Source organism: Rhinatrema bivittatum, chromosome 6, assembly GCF_901001135.1.
Source record: "Rhinatrema bivittatum chromosome 6, aRhiBiv1.1, whole genome shotgun sequence".
Taxonomy (NCBI): domain Eukaryota; kingdom Metazoa; phylum Chordata; class Amphibia; order Gymnophiona; family Rhinatrematidae; genus Rhinatrema; species Rhinatrema bivittatum.
In genome coordinates this window covers 136,155,264-136,171,663 of record NC_042620.1, presented here as the reverse complement: position 1 = coordinate 136,171,663, position 16,400 = coordinate 136,155,264, and the positions used below count along the sequence as shown (strand labels likewise).

The following is a 16,400-nucleotide window of genomic DNA, read 5'->3' as shown; positions in this document are numbered from 1 at the left end:
TCGAAATTGATACTCTGCAAATGGTCACACGCCTACCGCCCGCAAAACTAGAAGCGTTACGTGCCAACATATCTACTACCGAACAATCACGCTAAAACAAAGGCAGTCACTCATTGGTCACCTCAATTTCGCTTGCAAGATCATGCCCATGGGTCGCCCCTTCATGAGAAGATTGTCCCAAGCCACAGCAGGTATTCGCAGGAGCCATCATTTCATTAGAATCACCAAGGAGCTCAGGGAGGACCTCATAGTATGAAAGACATTCCTAGGGGAATATAATGGGCGGACAGTTTGGAGGGACCCAATCATGACCAATAGGGAGCTGCAGCTCTACACCGACGCAGCGGGGAGCGCTGGATTTGGGGCCTATCTGGCTGGGAAATGGTGCGCGGAACGATGGCCAGTACAGTGGGAAGCCATGGGTTTACTCAGAGACATCACTTTTCTCGAATTGTTCCCTATTGTTGCAACATTACACATGTGGAAAGCATGTTTCCACAACAGAAGAGTGGTTTTTTGGTCAGACAACATGGCGGTTGTACAGGCGAAAAGTTCTCTCACCGCTCACTCCCCTAGGGTCATTAGGCTATTGCGGGATTTAGTACTGCTCTGCCTGCGCATTAACATGGTCTTTAAGGCTAAGTACGTTCCGGGGGAAGCTAACGGCATCGCTGATGCATTGTCTCGTTGTCAGTGGTCTCGTTTCAGATTCCTGGCCCCGGAAGCAGAGCATCACCCTTATCACGTCCTTCCGCGGATTTGGGAATTAGGGTGCCCGGAATCGCCTCCATATTGAGATCGGCTCTGGCAGAGTACGGGGAGAGCATATGCACGCGGCTGGAGCCTGTTCCAAAAATTTTGCCAATCAAATAACACGCAAGTTCAGGGGACAATGACAGAGAGAAATGTAATGACAGAGAGAAATGTAACAGAGTTCTTGCTCTACCTCAAGAACTCGGGAGTATCAAGAGCACAGGCAGGGCAACATGTAGCTGCTATTGTTTTCGTCTCCAAACTATGGGGGATAGGCTCAATTAGCAACTCCTTTCTCATAAAAAAGATATTAGAGGGTTGGCGGAGACAAGAACCAGTTAGAAGGGACGCCAGAAAGCCTATCACACCAATGCTGCTACCAGCACTGGTAAAGGAGCTCCCCAGCCTAGTTTGGGACAATTATGAGGTAAAGCTATGGACCGTGGCTTTTTCACTAATGTTCCTTGGTGCATTTAGAAACAGCGAGCTTATCCCGAGGGCAAAGGTGACCAGGGCATCGGATGGGGGTCTCCTGATAGAAAACATAAGGCTGTTTAATGAGACAGTACAGATCTTTCTCAGGCGAGCAAAAACTGATCAACGGGCAGTAGGTCGCTGGATTACATTATACCCTGCTCATACGGGGGTGATATGCCCTGTAAGGGCTACAACAGAATACCCAATACGCCCGCTGGGGGGAGGGCCCTTTCTAAAACACAAAGATGGCAACGCGCTATCGCGTTACCAGTTTATCAGTATGCTACACAAAGGCTTGGAAAAGATAGGGGAAGACGCGGGAGCTTATCACACACATTCATTCCGAATAGGCGCAGCATCCTTCGCCAGCAGCGGTTTAAGCGAAGATCAAATTAAGGCGCTAGGGCGGTGGAAATCCGGTAAATTCAAAACATACATACGACCCAATAACCAGACAGCCCAATGAACAGTCTCACTGGGAAACATAAAAAGCATATATTTACCGTCCTGTTACACATAACCGTTTTATTTTGTCTATCATAGACTCGCCAGCGGGGAGCGCGAAAGTGATATGGATCATGGGGCACTCGTACATTTATTAGGCGCACATTAGAACCAAGAGAAAGACCTCCAGCGAGCAGATGGGCATACCGCATAGCAAGGCCAGCTTATTCTGGCTCGGCAAACGAGGGATGAGGTGGGTCCAACTAATGCCTTGCATCCTCCAATACGCCACGCAACTACCACAGCCTGATATCATCTGTCATTTGGGCGGTAACGATTTGGTCGCAGTCAAAAACATTGACTTAATAATCGCGATCAAGAAGGACTTGACTGCAATTAAGGCTATATGGCCAGCCGTGGTATTGGTATGGTCCCACATTATTCCCCGATTGGTATGGAGGGACGCGAGGTCGCACAAATCCATCGAAAAAAAGCAGGAGCAAATTAAATAAAGAAGTGGGGACGTGGTTGAGAGCTATAAGGGGGTATGTCATCAAGCATGATGATATTTCGCTCTCATGTTCAGGCATGTATAGGCCGGATGGGGTTCACTTATCAGACGTTGGGGTAGATATCTTCATCCTTGCCCTGCAAACGGCCACAGCAGCTTTAGTTAATTAGTGGGGGTAGAAAACAAATAAGGTTTTACTGTTTCCTACTTTGGCGGGTGCCCTCACCGGAGCATAAGGGGATGTATCGCTGCATAGAGGGGAAGTTTTTGGTGTTGGGGGAGGGGGAAGGGGAGGAGCACAGCACCAAGGACTTTGCATAGGGGGAAAGCGGGGGCATGGATATAACTAAGCATGGCGGAGACCGAGATAATGGCCGGTCTGGGGGTGGCCCAATGAAGGCCTGGCATAAGCAATAACCGCGGCCCGCAAGGCCAGCATGGCGGAGACCGAGATAATGGCCGGTCTGGGGGTGGCCCAATGAAGGCCTGGCATAAGCAATAACCGCGGCCCGCAAGGCCAGCATGGCGGAGACCGAGATAATGGCCGGTCTGGGGGTGGCCCAATGAAGGCCTGGCATAAGCAATAACCGCGGCCCGCAAGGCCAGCATGGCGGAGACCGAGATAATGGCCGGTCTGGGGGTGGCCCAATGAAGGCCTGGCATAAGCAATAATCGCGGCCCGCAAGGCCAGGGGTGGGAGGAGGTGGCAGAATACTGCACGGAGCGGCAGTAGCCACGGAGGCGTTCACGGAGCGGGATGCCAGTGGCGGGTGTTCCCCTTCACGGAGCGGAAGGCGGGATTGGCATTCACGGAGCGGGGTGCCAACGGTATACCACCTTCACGGAGCGGAAGGATGGAGGGCTGCCGTCTCCAAAAAAGCATTGGGGTGGGAAGAACAAGCAAGGTACCGGTGAGGGCGTGGCATTTAGCTAATGCCAATTGTTTAAGCTGCTGCAATATAAAGTAATAAGGTTATAATGTTAAATGCTGGCTGTGGCCGTTTCTTCCACTTAATAAAAGTTATCTTGGCTTACCTACTCTGTTGTCGCGTGGTCAAGGGTGGGAGGGGCGGTCGTCCGTGAGCTACGGCGTGCCAGAGTTAAGGAGGCCCGCCTCTTGAGGCATGGGCCGTATAACTGGGCAGACGTGCGGCAGGCAAGAGGGAGGGGGGAGGGGGGCACAGCCTAGGTGCGGAGAGGGGCGGACAATGGGGCTAGGGGCCAGTTCAAACCTGGGCATGAGCCAATGAGACAAGGAAGGCGGCGTCTCTGAGCTCGGGTACTTAGAGGTAGGGCGGGGTGGGGGGAGCACATTTGCAGCCTGGAAGCGAGAGCAACCCTCCCACCACCCCACAGCGCAAGGGGATACTGGGATTGGGGGGATAAGTCATCACAGCCATAACAAAAGGAACAGCGGGTGCCCTCACCGGAGCATAAGGGGATGTGTCGCTGCATAGGGGGGAAGTTTTTGGTGTTGGGGGAGGGGGAAGGGGAGGAGCACAGCACCAAGGACTTTGCATAGGGGGAAAGCGGGGGCATGGATATAACTAAGCATGGCGGAGACCGAGATAATGGCCGGTCTGGGGGTGGCCCAATGAAGGCCTGGCATAAGCAATAACCGCGGCCCGCAAGGCCAGCATGGCGGAGACCGAGATAATGGCCGGTCTGGGGGTGGCCCAATGAAGGCCTGGCATAAGCAATAATCGCGGCCCGCAAGGCCAGGGGTGGGAGGAGGCGGCAGAATACTGCACGGAGCGGCAGTAGCCACGGAGGCGTTCACGGAGCGGGATGCCAGTGGCGGGTGTTCCCCTTCACGGAGCGGAAGGCGGGATTGGCATTCACGGAGCGGGGTGCCAACGGTATACCACCTTCACGGAGCGGAAGGATGGAGGGCTGCCGTCTCCAAAAAAGCATTGGGGTGGGAAGAACAAGCAAGGTACCGGTGAGGGCGTGGCATTTAGCTAATGCCAATTGTTTAAGCTGCTGCAATATAAAGTAATAAGGTTATAATGTTAAATGCTGGCTGTGGCCGTTTCTTCCACTTAATAAAAGTTATCTTGGCTTACCTACTCTGTTGTCGCGTGGTCAAGGGTGGGAGGGGCGGTCGTCCGTGAGCTACGGCGTGCCAGAGTTATGTCTTGATAAGATTGTAAATAGTATGGAGCAGGGACTGAACTGTCTCATGTTTTTGTACAGCACTGCATACATTCAGTATTGCTATAGAAGTGATCAGTAGTAGTAGCAGCAGATGGGCTTGAAAGTTCATGTGATAAGGTTCAATAAAAAGGAATCACAGCCTGCAAATAATCCAGCTTTCTCCAAAACTAATAGGTCCAGTAGAACTCTGTATTAGAAAAAGCAAACACATGAATCTCAAACAGAACAGATTTTGCTACCAACTCGAGGAAACTTTTAAACGAACACAATCATGCAATAAATTCCATTCACGTCAGCTGCCACAAGCTTAAAGCTAAACTAATTATACTAAAAGAATCTTATTTCACAACTTCTGGTCTCTGCAGATCACAAGAGAACGAACTTCAGCTTAGAAGAGGGGTGTTCACAAGGTCTGCTGGCGGATACACGGGGGCTGCCAGTGGTGCACATCTAGAGAAAGGGCTTTTAGGAGGTCTCCATTCACAACAAAGGAGGACAGCGCATTTCATACAGAACTTGTCGCTGGAGCCAAGAGCATGCAGCAGTTCTTTCGGGAGGCGAGTTTGCTATATCGGAGACAGAAGCAATCAGCATAAATGGGGAGAGGGCCCGTCCTGATTACTGCCGTTTGGGCGGGGATCGGGAAGCGCAGCGGGAATGTCCCCCAGCCCCTTTCCTCCCCACCTTTCGCATAACTCAGGACCGGCGGCACTTACGAGGAGGCGTCGGGCACGAAGAAGTCCACGGCGAAGCCGAAGTAGCTGCCCACAGTGCCCGAATACACCGCCGGCCCGTCCGCGTCCAGATTGAAGGCGCTGCAACCGGCGATCGAGAGCAGCAGCAGGAGAGGGGGCAGTCGCCGGGAATGCCGATCGCGAGCCATGTCCTTCTCCCTCCCCTCCCGGCCGAGCCCGGCTCGTGCTCAGTACAGCATGGCCCTGCCCCGGCTCAGCAATGCCGCGTCTCCTCCGAGCAGGAAGTGAGAGGGATCCGAAGCATCCCAGCGGCGGGCGGCAAACTTCCGCAAATCGGCAGGCGGGGCAGGAGGGGGAGAGGCCGCTCCCAGGCGCTGAGCCGCTGAAGGAGCGTGGGCAGGGTGACCCCCCACACCCAGCCCTTGCTAAGCCACTGTTCCGCAGGCTCAGCCTGTACACGGTGATTATCCCTTTCCTTCTCCCTACTCTATCTATCTATCTATCTAATATTTCTTTCCACCACTTATAATTCACTCTATATCTTTATCTTTCTATCTATATCTATATAGAGAGAGCAAATTCTTATTAATCATTCCTATATAGCACATACCATTTACAGGGATCCATAGGAGATTGTAAGCCCCTAGGCGCAAAGACATTCTAGGCAAGACACAAAGAAAACAAATAAGAGAGCTACAACGTAATAAGGAGGGCAAGATTCAGAAAACCTATATATACCCTTAACAGAAGGCAATGGGGTAACCTGCATGGAGCGGCAGTTACTACCATGAGCAACTTGCTGGGCAGACTGGATGAACCATTTGGTCTTCTTCTGCTGTCATTATTATGTATGTTACTATATGATTTGCTAGATCACTGTGTGCGTAAGGCTGGAAAAAAGCATATTCGCCCATAGGTTTCCTCTTCCTGTCCCAGTAAAAAAAAAAAAAAAAAAAAAAAGGCCTTTAGGAAAACCTATATATACCTTTAAAGGAAGAAACTGAAGAAAAATTGTTTTAGCCATTTGACACGTTTCACTGGATCCAGAGTCGTAAACTGCGGATCACTCTCTGCGGGTGAAAATATATGCTCTGTATAATGGTGTGCACACATTTGCCTGCTGCAAGAGATACGCACATTCTGTGTCTGACAGAGGTACATGTGCTATGTATAGGAGTTCGGTGTTCACTGTATCTGGTGAGATTTCACTTAAAATATTGTGTACAATTCTGGTGATTGCACCTTCAAAAAGATGGAATCATTCCAGAGGGTGGCTACTAAAGTAGTCAATGGTCTTCGTTCTGAAGCATATGGGTATAGACTTAATCATTTAGAACATAAGAACATGCCATACTGGGTCAGACCAAGGGTCCATCAAGCCCAGCATGCTGTTTCCAACAGAGGCCAATCCAGGCCATAAGAACCTGGCAAGTACCCAAAAACTAAGTCTATTCCATGTTACCGTTATCTAAACATATATATACCCTAGAGGAAAAGTGAGATAGGGGAGATATGATAGAGACAATCTCTCGGAGGTTTCCAGGTACAGAAGGTGATCCTTTTTCAACAGAAAGGAGGCTCTAGAACGAGGGGTCATGCAATGAAGGGAATAATCTTAGGAAATGTTTCTTTACAGAGAGGGTGGTGGAGGCATGGAACAGCCGCCCAGTGGATGTGGTGGAGACAAAAACAGTATCTGAATTGAAGAAAGCATGGGATAAATACAGGCGATCTCTAAGGAAGTGATGAGAATTATAATGCTAAATTAATTGGACAGAAGGGTCGTCTTCTGCCTTCATGTTTCTATGAGGCTACTTTCCTGGATGTTATTTTTGACATGCTTTTCCACTAGTATATATAGACAGAATGAAAACAGAAAAAAAAATCTATGAAGCTTTGGGGGTCAAAGGGATAGTAAATTACCCAGAAAAATAAACATACTTTTGGTGTTGCAATAGATCAGATGGATGAGCTTGTTAATGACCCATCGGACAAAATTACTCATCCAACATCTTTAATGAAATCTACATCATTTTAGATAGTTTAAAAAATATTTAGCAGCTCATTGTGATCACTTTATTCATTAGCTATCTAAATGTTAATAGTCCCCTAAAATAATTGGATTACATTGACATTTTGCCTCCAATATGAGGCCAATTTAGTCAGATTTGCTAGTGAGTCATATAGGAAGTGTCAATGCAACTGATTTTTTAATACAATTGTGTACTTTTTTTTTCTAGTGATCACGCTTGCAATACATTTTCATTAGTACAGTCAAGAAATTAAAAAAAAAAATATTAGTTTAAGCTGAAATCCTCATTTACCAAATCTTACAATACTTGTAAATTATGCAATATGGCTAGAGACCTTTGTGTTGCGCTTGGAGGTGGACCCTTGTCTTGGAGCAGTGGAGAACGGCTCCCTGGAAGGGACCAGGAAGCACCTGCCCCCAGGGGCGGAGCACAGGAGGAGACAGAGGCTAGGATGAGCTTCACCACTGGAAGCCCGCAGTCCCCCCGAGTGGAGCCTTTAGAGACCCAAGCCGCTTGGACTTAGGTGGGCCTCGCAGGGTCTCCTGGAGAGGTAGTAGAGAGGCATGCCCACGGACAGCAAGGGAGCGAGGTCGGACTCTAGGCTGTAGGTCTGGAGGAGTAAGGAAGACCAGAACAGCATAGGCGAAGACAAGGCAAGGGACAGAGCCAGAATCAGGCGACGTGGTCAATGGTAGCCGAAGTCAGAATCTGAGGATCAGTCCGAGGAGTAGTCAACGAGGCAGGGATCAGGTTCCGGAGGTCAGACAAGGTCACAAGGCAGGCAGAGGTCAGGATCCAGGCAGCGGACAGAATGGTCAAGGAGTAGGCCGAGTCAGTACCAGAGAGACAGTCCGAGGGTACTACCTGGGGAGTCAGGACAGACAGACGCTGGAGCAGAAGGATGCTAGAAGGCTGGAACAGTAGGACGCTGGAACATGACTATGAACGTGGAGGCAAACTAGTACACTTACAGTGCCGACCCGATTGCCAAGGCAAGAAAGTGCAGGCAGGGACTTCCTTATATCATTCAATCAGGGCGCACCATGGAGCTAGGACCCGCCCCTGGCCCTATAAGAGGCCGGGCAGTCCGCACGTGCATAGGGGCGTGGCCAACGCCACTGGAGGCGCCAAACTCCGGCGTGAGGCCTGGTGCGCAGTGGAAGGCCCGGCGACCACTGCCGCGGGATGCCGAGGCCTGGAGGAGCTCGCGGCTGCCGCTGGGAAGGCCGACCCGTGACCTGCAGAGGAGCTAGCGAGGCGAGCAGGCCCATGTGCGCAACACTTTGCTTTCAATTTTTATTTTATCTTACTCTGGAATTTATCAGTAATCTATTACAAGATAAATCAATGAAAAAAATGACTCGTCATTTTAGTAAGTAAATACCATTTTTGTTGTTCTTGTAATAAATACTGATATATTCCTGGGAAAAATAAAAATTGAATACAAAGGTCCCTAAATATGGTCCAACAGTGACTGTTGACGTATATCTGCATCCGGTATATTGTTTGTTTTATGCTTTCAATCCCCTGAAAAGTGCTGATACCTTACTACCAAGTATATGTTGGTATATCTTATTGCAGTTCTCATAATATGGACCAGATTCATTAAGGCTTTTTTTCTCATTTTCTGTCTATGGGAAAAAAAAATCCTTACTGGTAAATTTTAAAATCCCTTCACGCGCCAAAGCCGGGAAATACGCGTGTGACTTGGCCCGGCGTAGTGGATTTTAAAACCCGTGTGGGTACGCACGTATCTCCCGCTATGTGCACAAATCACAAATATCCAAAAAGGGGCAGAGTGTGGGCAGGGTCTGGGCGGGCCATGGGTGGGCCGAATGTATAAAATGAAGTCAGCGCACAAGCGCGTGCCGTGGTCCCCCTTCATATAACTTTACTTCTGCTATGGACAGCATGTAAGTCTTGTAATGAAAAAAACTAGGCTAGTCAGAGTTTTAAGGGTCGGGGCTAATAGGGTAAAATGGAGGCAAGTTAGCTGGATGGTTTATTAAGTCCTCTTCTTTACTAGGGCGAACTGTGAATGAACAGGAGAAACAGGTAATTGCATCAGCGTGCATCTATCAAAATTCCTCCCACTTACGCACTTGATTCGCCATTTGTGCGCAAATGTGCATGTCAGTATAAATTGTGCGCATGTGTACGCTCACGTAGCCAATTTTATAACACGCCGACACATGTACGCACGTGCGCCCACGCACAGGTCTTAAAATTTACCTCTTGGTGAATCAGGTCCTGTCTTTGCTTGTCATTTGCCAATGTTTGCATGGAATCATTGTAGAATGTGAAATCTTTTATTGGACAAAAGAAAATAAAGATATTGTAATACATAAACTTCTTAGACCATGTAGGACCCTTCTCAGATGTGGCACATTTATTATTCTTACTAGTATAAGGACCCATCAAAAATGACAGGGAAAAAAGGCATTCACTTGTACAGAGTCAATCCCTCTCCAACAGGAAATGCATTGTACCTGAATCGCAGATTGCTTGAGTGTATATTTTATGTAGCAGGTAAAAGTATGGGCACTGTTACACTGAATGCATGCTTTTAGCTGCAAAGATGCTGGACAATTCTGAGGTGCATTTTATGCATGTACACTCATCGTCACTCACAGGAAACATGCAGAAAATTGCTGTCATGAGAAAATCCCTTTTATTTCTGTTTTGATAAGACACACTAAGGAAACAAAACCACTCCTCAAATCTCCTGAAAACACAGGGCAAATATGATTTTTAGAATGTGACAAAATAACAAAACACGCACATGTAGTATATTACATGCAGTATATTTAGAAATTATTATTGATGAAGAGCCATCAGTGTACATATGTAATTTAGGCCTATATTTTCTAAAACACCGCGTCGACGTGAATTGCGCGGGGGGGGGGGGGGGAGGGGGGCGGCTTTGCACCCAATAGCACCATCATAAAAGGTGGTGCTATTGGGCACGAAATGGGCAGCAAAAAAGCTCCTTACCTTTTTGCCGTCCACGCTGCCTTCGTGGCGTCCGCCCCGACTCCTCCTCTTCTGGGGCAGATGCCGCCCCCGACCCTGCCCTTTTTTAGCTATCGCACGCGAAAAGCCCCTTTTCACGTGCGCTAGCTTTAAAAAATGACCCCCTTAGTGTCTCTGCATACGATAAAACAGCGGGTAGAAGTTGAATTCAGGCAAAACACCAGGGATAATGCTCCAACTTTTCTTTTTAATTTGAAAGTGTTTATTAAAGTTAATTAAATAAACTAATGAAACTGTAAGGCAGTGCACCTAGTATTCTTCTATTTACTTGTGCAGGGTGGACCATTCCACCTTAAATCCACTAAGGAGAGTGTGCTCTATGGATGGGATCCTGTGGAGTAGGTGCAGCTCAGAGGTAGCCAGAGACTGAGGAATACAAACTGGGATCCAGGTGGGGATATGCAGACCAGGCCAGGTCTCCGGGAGGAAGGCAGTTCCTGTATGCAACACTGTCCAAAAAGTAAGCTGAGACGAAGCAACACACTTTAAGGGCCTGATTTTAAAAAGCATTTACTCGAGTAAAACAGGGTTTTACTCGAGTAAATGCACTTTACTTGAGTAAGTGGGCTTTTGAAAATTGCTATAATATATGCCATTGAATTGTCCATAGGATTTACTTGTGTAAGTGCACTTTACTCCAGTAAATGGCTTTTGAAAATTGCTACAATAGTAGTTACATTTACATGTGTAACTCCTTTTGAAAATTACCCCCTAAGTCTACTATTGTGCACGTGTGAAGGCATAATAAAGCTTATTGTTTTAAGAAAGGCTGGAGTCAGTCTAGTTTGTCTCCAGGCCTGTGGGAATCGTTGCTCTTTCCCACAGAAACATTACAGCAAAGCAATTAAGTAATACATGAAAATATGACTTTAACACCATCCTACACAACAAAATGCTGGAAGGAAAAATCGCATTACTAGTAAATAAATGAAAAATAAAAAGACCTCTTGTTATAGTCAGTGATGGTTTCCAACATAAAAATGCATTATTTGCTGATGACATTCTGCAATATCTTGGAGTCCCGGATATCCAAGTTGTTAATATTTGTTCAGTATAATGTCTAATGTAAAGTACTGTGTCTCTTCTCTAAAAGCCACCTGTGGAATTAGCATTTGTCATCCCCAGTTTACACACTGACTGCTTTTGGAAGACAGAGAGCTTGCATTTGAAGGATCTTAGAAAGTAACGACAGGGCTTTAAATTAATGGGAAAATGTAATTTGGAAGTGTTGATACATTTTATTAAACTATTATAAATACTGTGGATACATATTGCTTTCACTGTCACACTTATTTGCTCTAAGGATAAACCGTGAGTCTGATAAACAGAGTCCTGTGTTCTAACTTCTTATCAGAGTGGAAAACAGAATTCTGTATCTGGCATAATGTGAAGATGCACCTGGACTATTCCCAGTCCAACAGGTGAAAAGCTCAACACAAGAAAACCAGACAGAGTGATAAAAAAGAAAAGCACAAGAACAGCATTCCTAAATAAAAGTGCCAGTACATAGTGCCTATTTTGTAGATTATATGGAGAGAGAGAAAATCCTCAAATATCAAATGATGCAATCGGAGAACAGGAAAATGTGGTAGAAAGACAGAAACAGTCCCACTTGTATTGAGTGTCATTGGCCTGATTAATAAGGACTTCCAGGCATATCTAGACATGTTGACTGTGCATAATTACATCTTATGAACTCCAGAAGGAGGCTCTCTTTGGCAAAATGCATGCAATAAGAAGGGCATCAGCAGTACATTTGAGAGATTGTGATCATATTGACATACCTTGGCTTATTAGGGAGGTTCATTCTTGGCAAGATATGCGCAAAATCAAGACATTACAAAACATTAAAACCACCCTCCCTGAAAGATTTTTTTGTTTCTTTTTAAGCCACAAGAATAAATCGTCATTTATTTTTCAAATGCATTTTCACTACAAAACAGAAACTGTAAAGCCAGTTGGGTGTAGAATCTTCAGCAAATTATCAAGAAGAAATGTCTCCTTTGTAATCATACAGATAACCGTAGGAAGAGACAAATAAACAGACCGAAGCATTTATTTATTATTAAATGGATGTGCGATTTTTATGTTTTGTAACATGTTACAAGTTTTCTAACATCTCACTTTGTCATCTTGATTTCCACTACTTTTCCTGCTCTATTTTTATCTCTGTGGTGGGGTGCCTGTCCATTTGTCTAGTTTATATTAAGCAATTTTATCTTCCTTCCCTCTCGGACTGTTGAAAAGTTTAAAGAATCTGCTAAACTTAGAGTTAGGCACACACAGACTGAGTCATAAAACATCATAAGGCTCACATCCTCTGCCAGGGTTTGAAATATTTCGGTCTAGGATTGGCAATCAGTGTGACAACATTTGTGGTGACTGCAACCTGGAAAATAATCCATGAGCCAGCAGCCAAGTGGGTCGTGGATCATGATCCACAGATCATTCATCTTGTATTGTCCCATCTCTAACAATAAGTTCGGGAAAGGTAAATGGTTGAAAGTCTAAAAGATGTATTAAAAGTGGTATTTCCCAGATACTCAATTGTTTTCCATCTTGTTTCCATATACAATTTACATCTTGCATACAACAGATTTGTGTGTGCCTTGAGGTGGTGGTCTTAGCAATGCCCTAGCTATATGCCATGTAGAAAGGGTTCACATGACAACACAATATAGCATGTCTGAAGTTTACTACCAAATATGCCAGGATAAGTATTTCTCAAAGAAACTAACCAATGAATAACTATCAGGGTAGTGTCTCCAAATGGATTTGTTTTGCACATACCATGACAGGAATGAACATCACTCGTAAGATGAAAGTATGCTAGGTAGGTAGGTACAATCTCATCCTCTCAAATTTACTGTTAATGCTCATCTTAAATTTGCATTGTGTTAGAGAGAGTTTCTTTCTGGAGTTCATAAGGTGTAATATGCTGTATAACAACTTAGGAGGTCACCGTATTAACCTGCAAAGAGGTCCCCTGTAATTGTCCAGTAGTATGAGATATTTTTCTCATGATATAAGCCCATTTTAGGGATGTGCATTCGTTTTGGATGAATTAGGCAATTTCAACGATCCAGTTAACAGAATAGAGCATGGTAACTGATCAACCATGCTGATTTTGTTTCATTATTACATGTTTAGGCTGATAACGGGCTCTGTTACTTCAAGATCACATTAGTTTTTAGAGCATTTTCCTCACTCGGTCAACCCTGCATAAGTTATTTTATTAGACATTGTTTAAGATAACCTTTCCTGTTTTAAATCTTAAGATGCTTGTTTTTGGAGCTTTCTTCGACACTATATCAATTATCACCAGTCAGGTCATCCTGCGTGCAGTGGACCAGTCACAGATGCACACCAATAAAATGCAGTTTCTGGTTTTTATATAAATCTTGTACTCATACAAGTATTTACTCTGGAGCATAGTCTTGGTTCAGTCGGCAAAGTTCCCGCAGATTCATCCATATTTTAAGGTCACTCATATTGCCGGCATCCAGCATTTGATTAGCTTCAGATTGGGTTATTAACAGGACTATTATGATTATTTTCCTACTCCTGGGTTCACTAGTGACTCCTCGCACCATATTAATTTAATTAGTATGTACTTCACATACAGTCTGTGGTCAACTTGTTTTAGGGATATGTATTATACTTGTACTAGGCCAGTATATTTATCCGAATTAGTGTTTCATTTGTATTGTATAGAGATGTGATTCGGCTGAACCTTTTGGTTTCGCCTTCATTATCAGCCCGCCGTGGGAAATGTTGTTTTCCCGCGGTTCGGGCCGATTTTTTTTGGCTGCCCTGAAAAAAAAAACCCAAACCCACCCCAACCCTTCAAATTCAATTAACTACAACCCCCACCCCCCCGACCCCACCAAAACTTGCCGAAAGTCCCTGGTGGTCCAGCAGGGGGCCCATTTTGATTACTGGGGCCGTCGGCTGCCAGTAATCAAAATGGTGCCGGTGGTCCTTTGCCCTTATCATGTGACAGGGGCTATCGATACCATTGGCCAGCCTCTGTCACATGGTAGGAGGAATGGACGTCCGGCACCATCTTAAAAAATAGCTTCCTGTCAGGCCCGATAAAGAAGTCAACTGACTCCTACCTGGGCTCATGAGAGAGCAGCTTCCTGCTGATCCTGCGAAAAACCTCCCAGGACCTCCTGACACACCTGTTGAGAACCACTGCTCTAAAATAATGAAATAAAACAGCATAAACAGAATATTCATTTTTGAGGTAGAATTTTCCATGCTCATAAGAGTAACTACAATTACGGCAGTGTTAGTGAAGAAATCAGAAACACTCAATGGAAGTCTTGCTTTGGTGAAAAATAGAGAGAGAAGGAACAGTGTTAGTTATATTCCTGCTTATTGTGGCTTTCATAGAACTTGAGATGACAGATATTAAGATGGGCACAGCACTTAAAGCAGGAAGGAGAGAAGCTATTTCGCCACTATAGGCACTTGTATGAATATATTTGATAGCCTTACGTCCAACAAAAGGCTATCCAGGTTTGAATCTGCACTTGTGACTAAATCCACCCAGCAGGACCCTTCTCAGTTTGGTACAGCTCATTAGTGCTTTAACTGTGGGCCATTGCTTTTTCACCAGCACTTCAAAAAAAGGAATTTTCCCTATTTTGCCTCTCAATTCAGTCCCAACCAGGCTAAATGACATTCCTTTCACCTTTATACAGTGTCAATCCATACAATCTGATTTAGATTAACTGTATAAAATTGATTTTCCTTTTTAATATATGACTACATATAACTATTCTTAAGATGTTTTTAATACATTCACTTCTATACATTCTCTCTTTCTTGTATCCAGTGTTTTCCAGGTTTTGAAAGTCTCATTAAATAAGGTTGTACTAAAGGTTTTCTCCCATTTGCGGTTTTATTCACAAAGGACTTTTTCCCATTCTCTGCCTAAGGAAAAAAACATTTATTGAATTGGCCCCTTTTGTGTCTGTGAAGACAATGACTAGCGCATAGGGCCATAAGCAGTTCACCATCATCATTCATTTATTCCATGCTTTTCCAACTGAAGAGCTCAAAATATGTTATAGCAGATCAATATAATGATCTGTTATAATATACCCTCGCAAATAAATAAAATAAAGGCAAAGTGCCACAGCAGGTCAATATTAATAGTTCTAACATCTCAAATAAAAAGCATAGAGAACATCAACACATCAGATTACATCAAAATATGAGAATAAGCCAGCGATCACAGTTTAAGAACAGGAATGCATCAGATAAAATACATAATAATGTACAATCCGCATAGGCAGGGAGCACCAATTATGGATCAGATTGCGGCTGTGGACCGAAAGCTGCTTTCTGAAGAAGAGCTGGAGCTTATCTGGTATTTGGTGGTTGGGAGTTTCATAAGGTTGGGACTGATCCAAGGAAAGATTTCTTCCTGGTGCTTATAAGGCATAGTTCTTTGGGGCCAGCACTACTAGATAGGCTTGTGATAGTGAGTACAAAGGGCAGAAAGGCATATATTGAACGAGACAACTGAAGAGGAAAAGTGATGCATTGCCTCGGAGGCTAGAGTCAGGATTCTCAACTAGGCACTGCAAGATGTTAGTTTTGAAAGGGTTTAGTTCCCTAACTTTGTAAATTGGCCCTTTTGCAAATGTACTAGCTCAGTGGTTCCCAAACCTGTCTTGGAGGACCTTTAGCAGTGCATGCAAATTTATCTCATTCATATTCATAGTGGATGTTACGACCATGGCTGCTACGCAGCCGCCTCACCACCAGAGGTCCCCCACGAGCATGCTCTCCTGGCTGGAATCCAACGCCGGGATCGCGGATATAAGAATGTACATGCCTGAATGCAGCTATTGAACTCTTCGTTGGTTATTTTGTCACAGAAAAATGATGAAAATCTTTGTCCCCTGAAGCAGGACCTCAAGGGATGTGGTCCGAAACGCGATCGTGTTGGGTTGTACAGATAAGTACTTTTGATGTCGAGTTCAGTGACTTTTGAAAAGTGACTATATTCATTGGCTTTGAAAAAAAGAAAAAAAGTTTTAAAAAAATGGTGATTGGTGAAAAATGACAAATACCAAAAAAATATAAAGTAAAACGGACCCAGAACCATGAGACAGAGTCTGGTAAAAATACCATGACCCTGGGAGGAGAGGTCCCACAAATATATGTTAGCTTGCTCTTAATAAGTGTTAAGAGAAGACCAGGTGTACCGACATTTTGAAGTATTATCAAGCGATATACATGATATTATGCATCTCCCTGCTCTTTTACCCTCCCCTATTA

General features: G+C 45.0%; 2 protein-coding genes across 2 annotated transcripts in view; one reads left to right on the top strand and one right to left on the bottom strand.

The window, feature by feature from the left end:
• Positions 1-5,357, bottom strand: part of ITGAV (integrin subunit alpha V) — a 182,176-nt gene extending 176,819 nt beyond the window's left edge. Inside the window, exon 1 of the mRNA XM_029605959.1 lies at positions 5,059-5,357. Within this exon, the coding sequence (XP_029461819.1) occupies positions 5,059-5,225 (167 nt within the window). The 5' untranslated portion in view covers positions 5,226-5,357. The remainder of the gene's footprint in view (positions 1-5,058) is intronic.
• B4GALNT2 (beta-1,4-N-acetyl-galactosaminyltransferase 2) overlaps positions 1-16,400 on the top strand; it is a 412,142-nt gene that overhangs the window by 4,068 nt on the left and 391,674 nt on the right. The gene's annotated exons all lie outside the window — the stretch shown is intronic.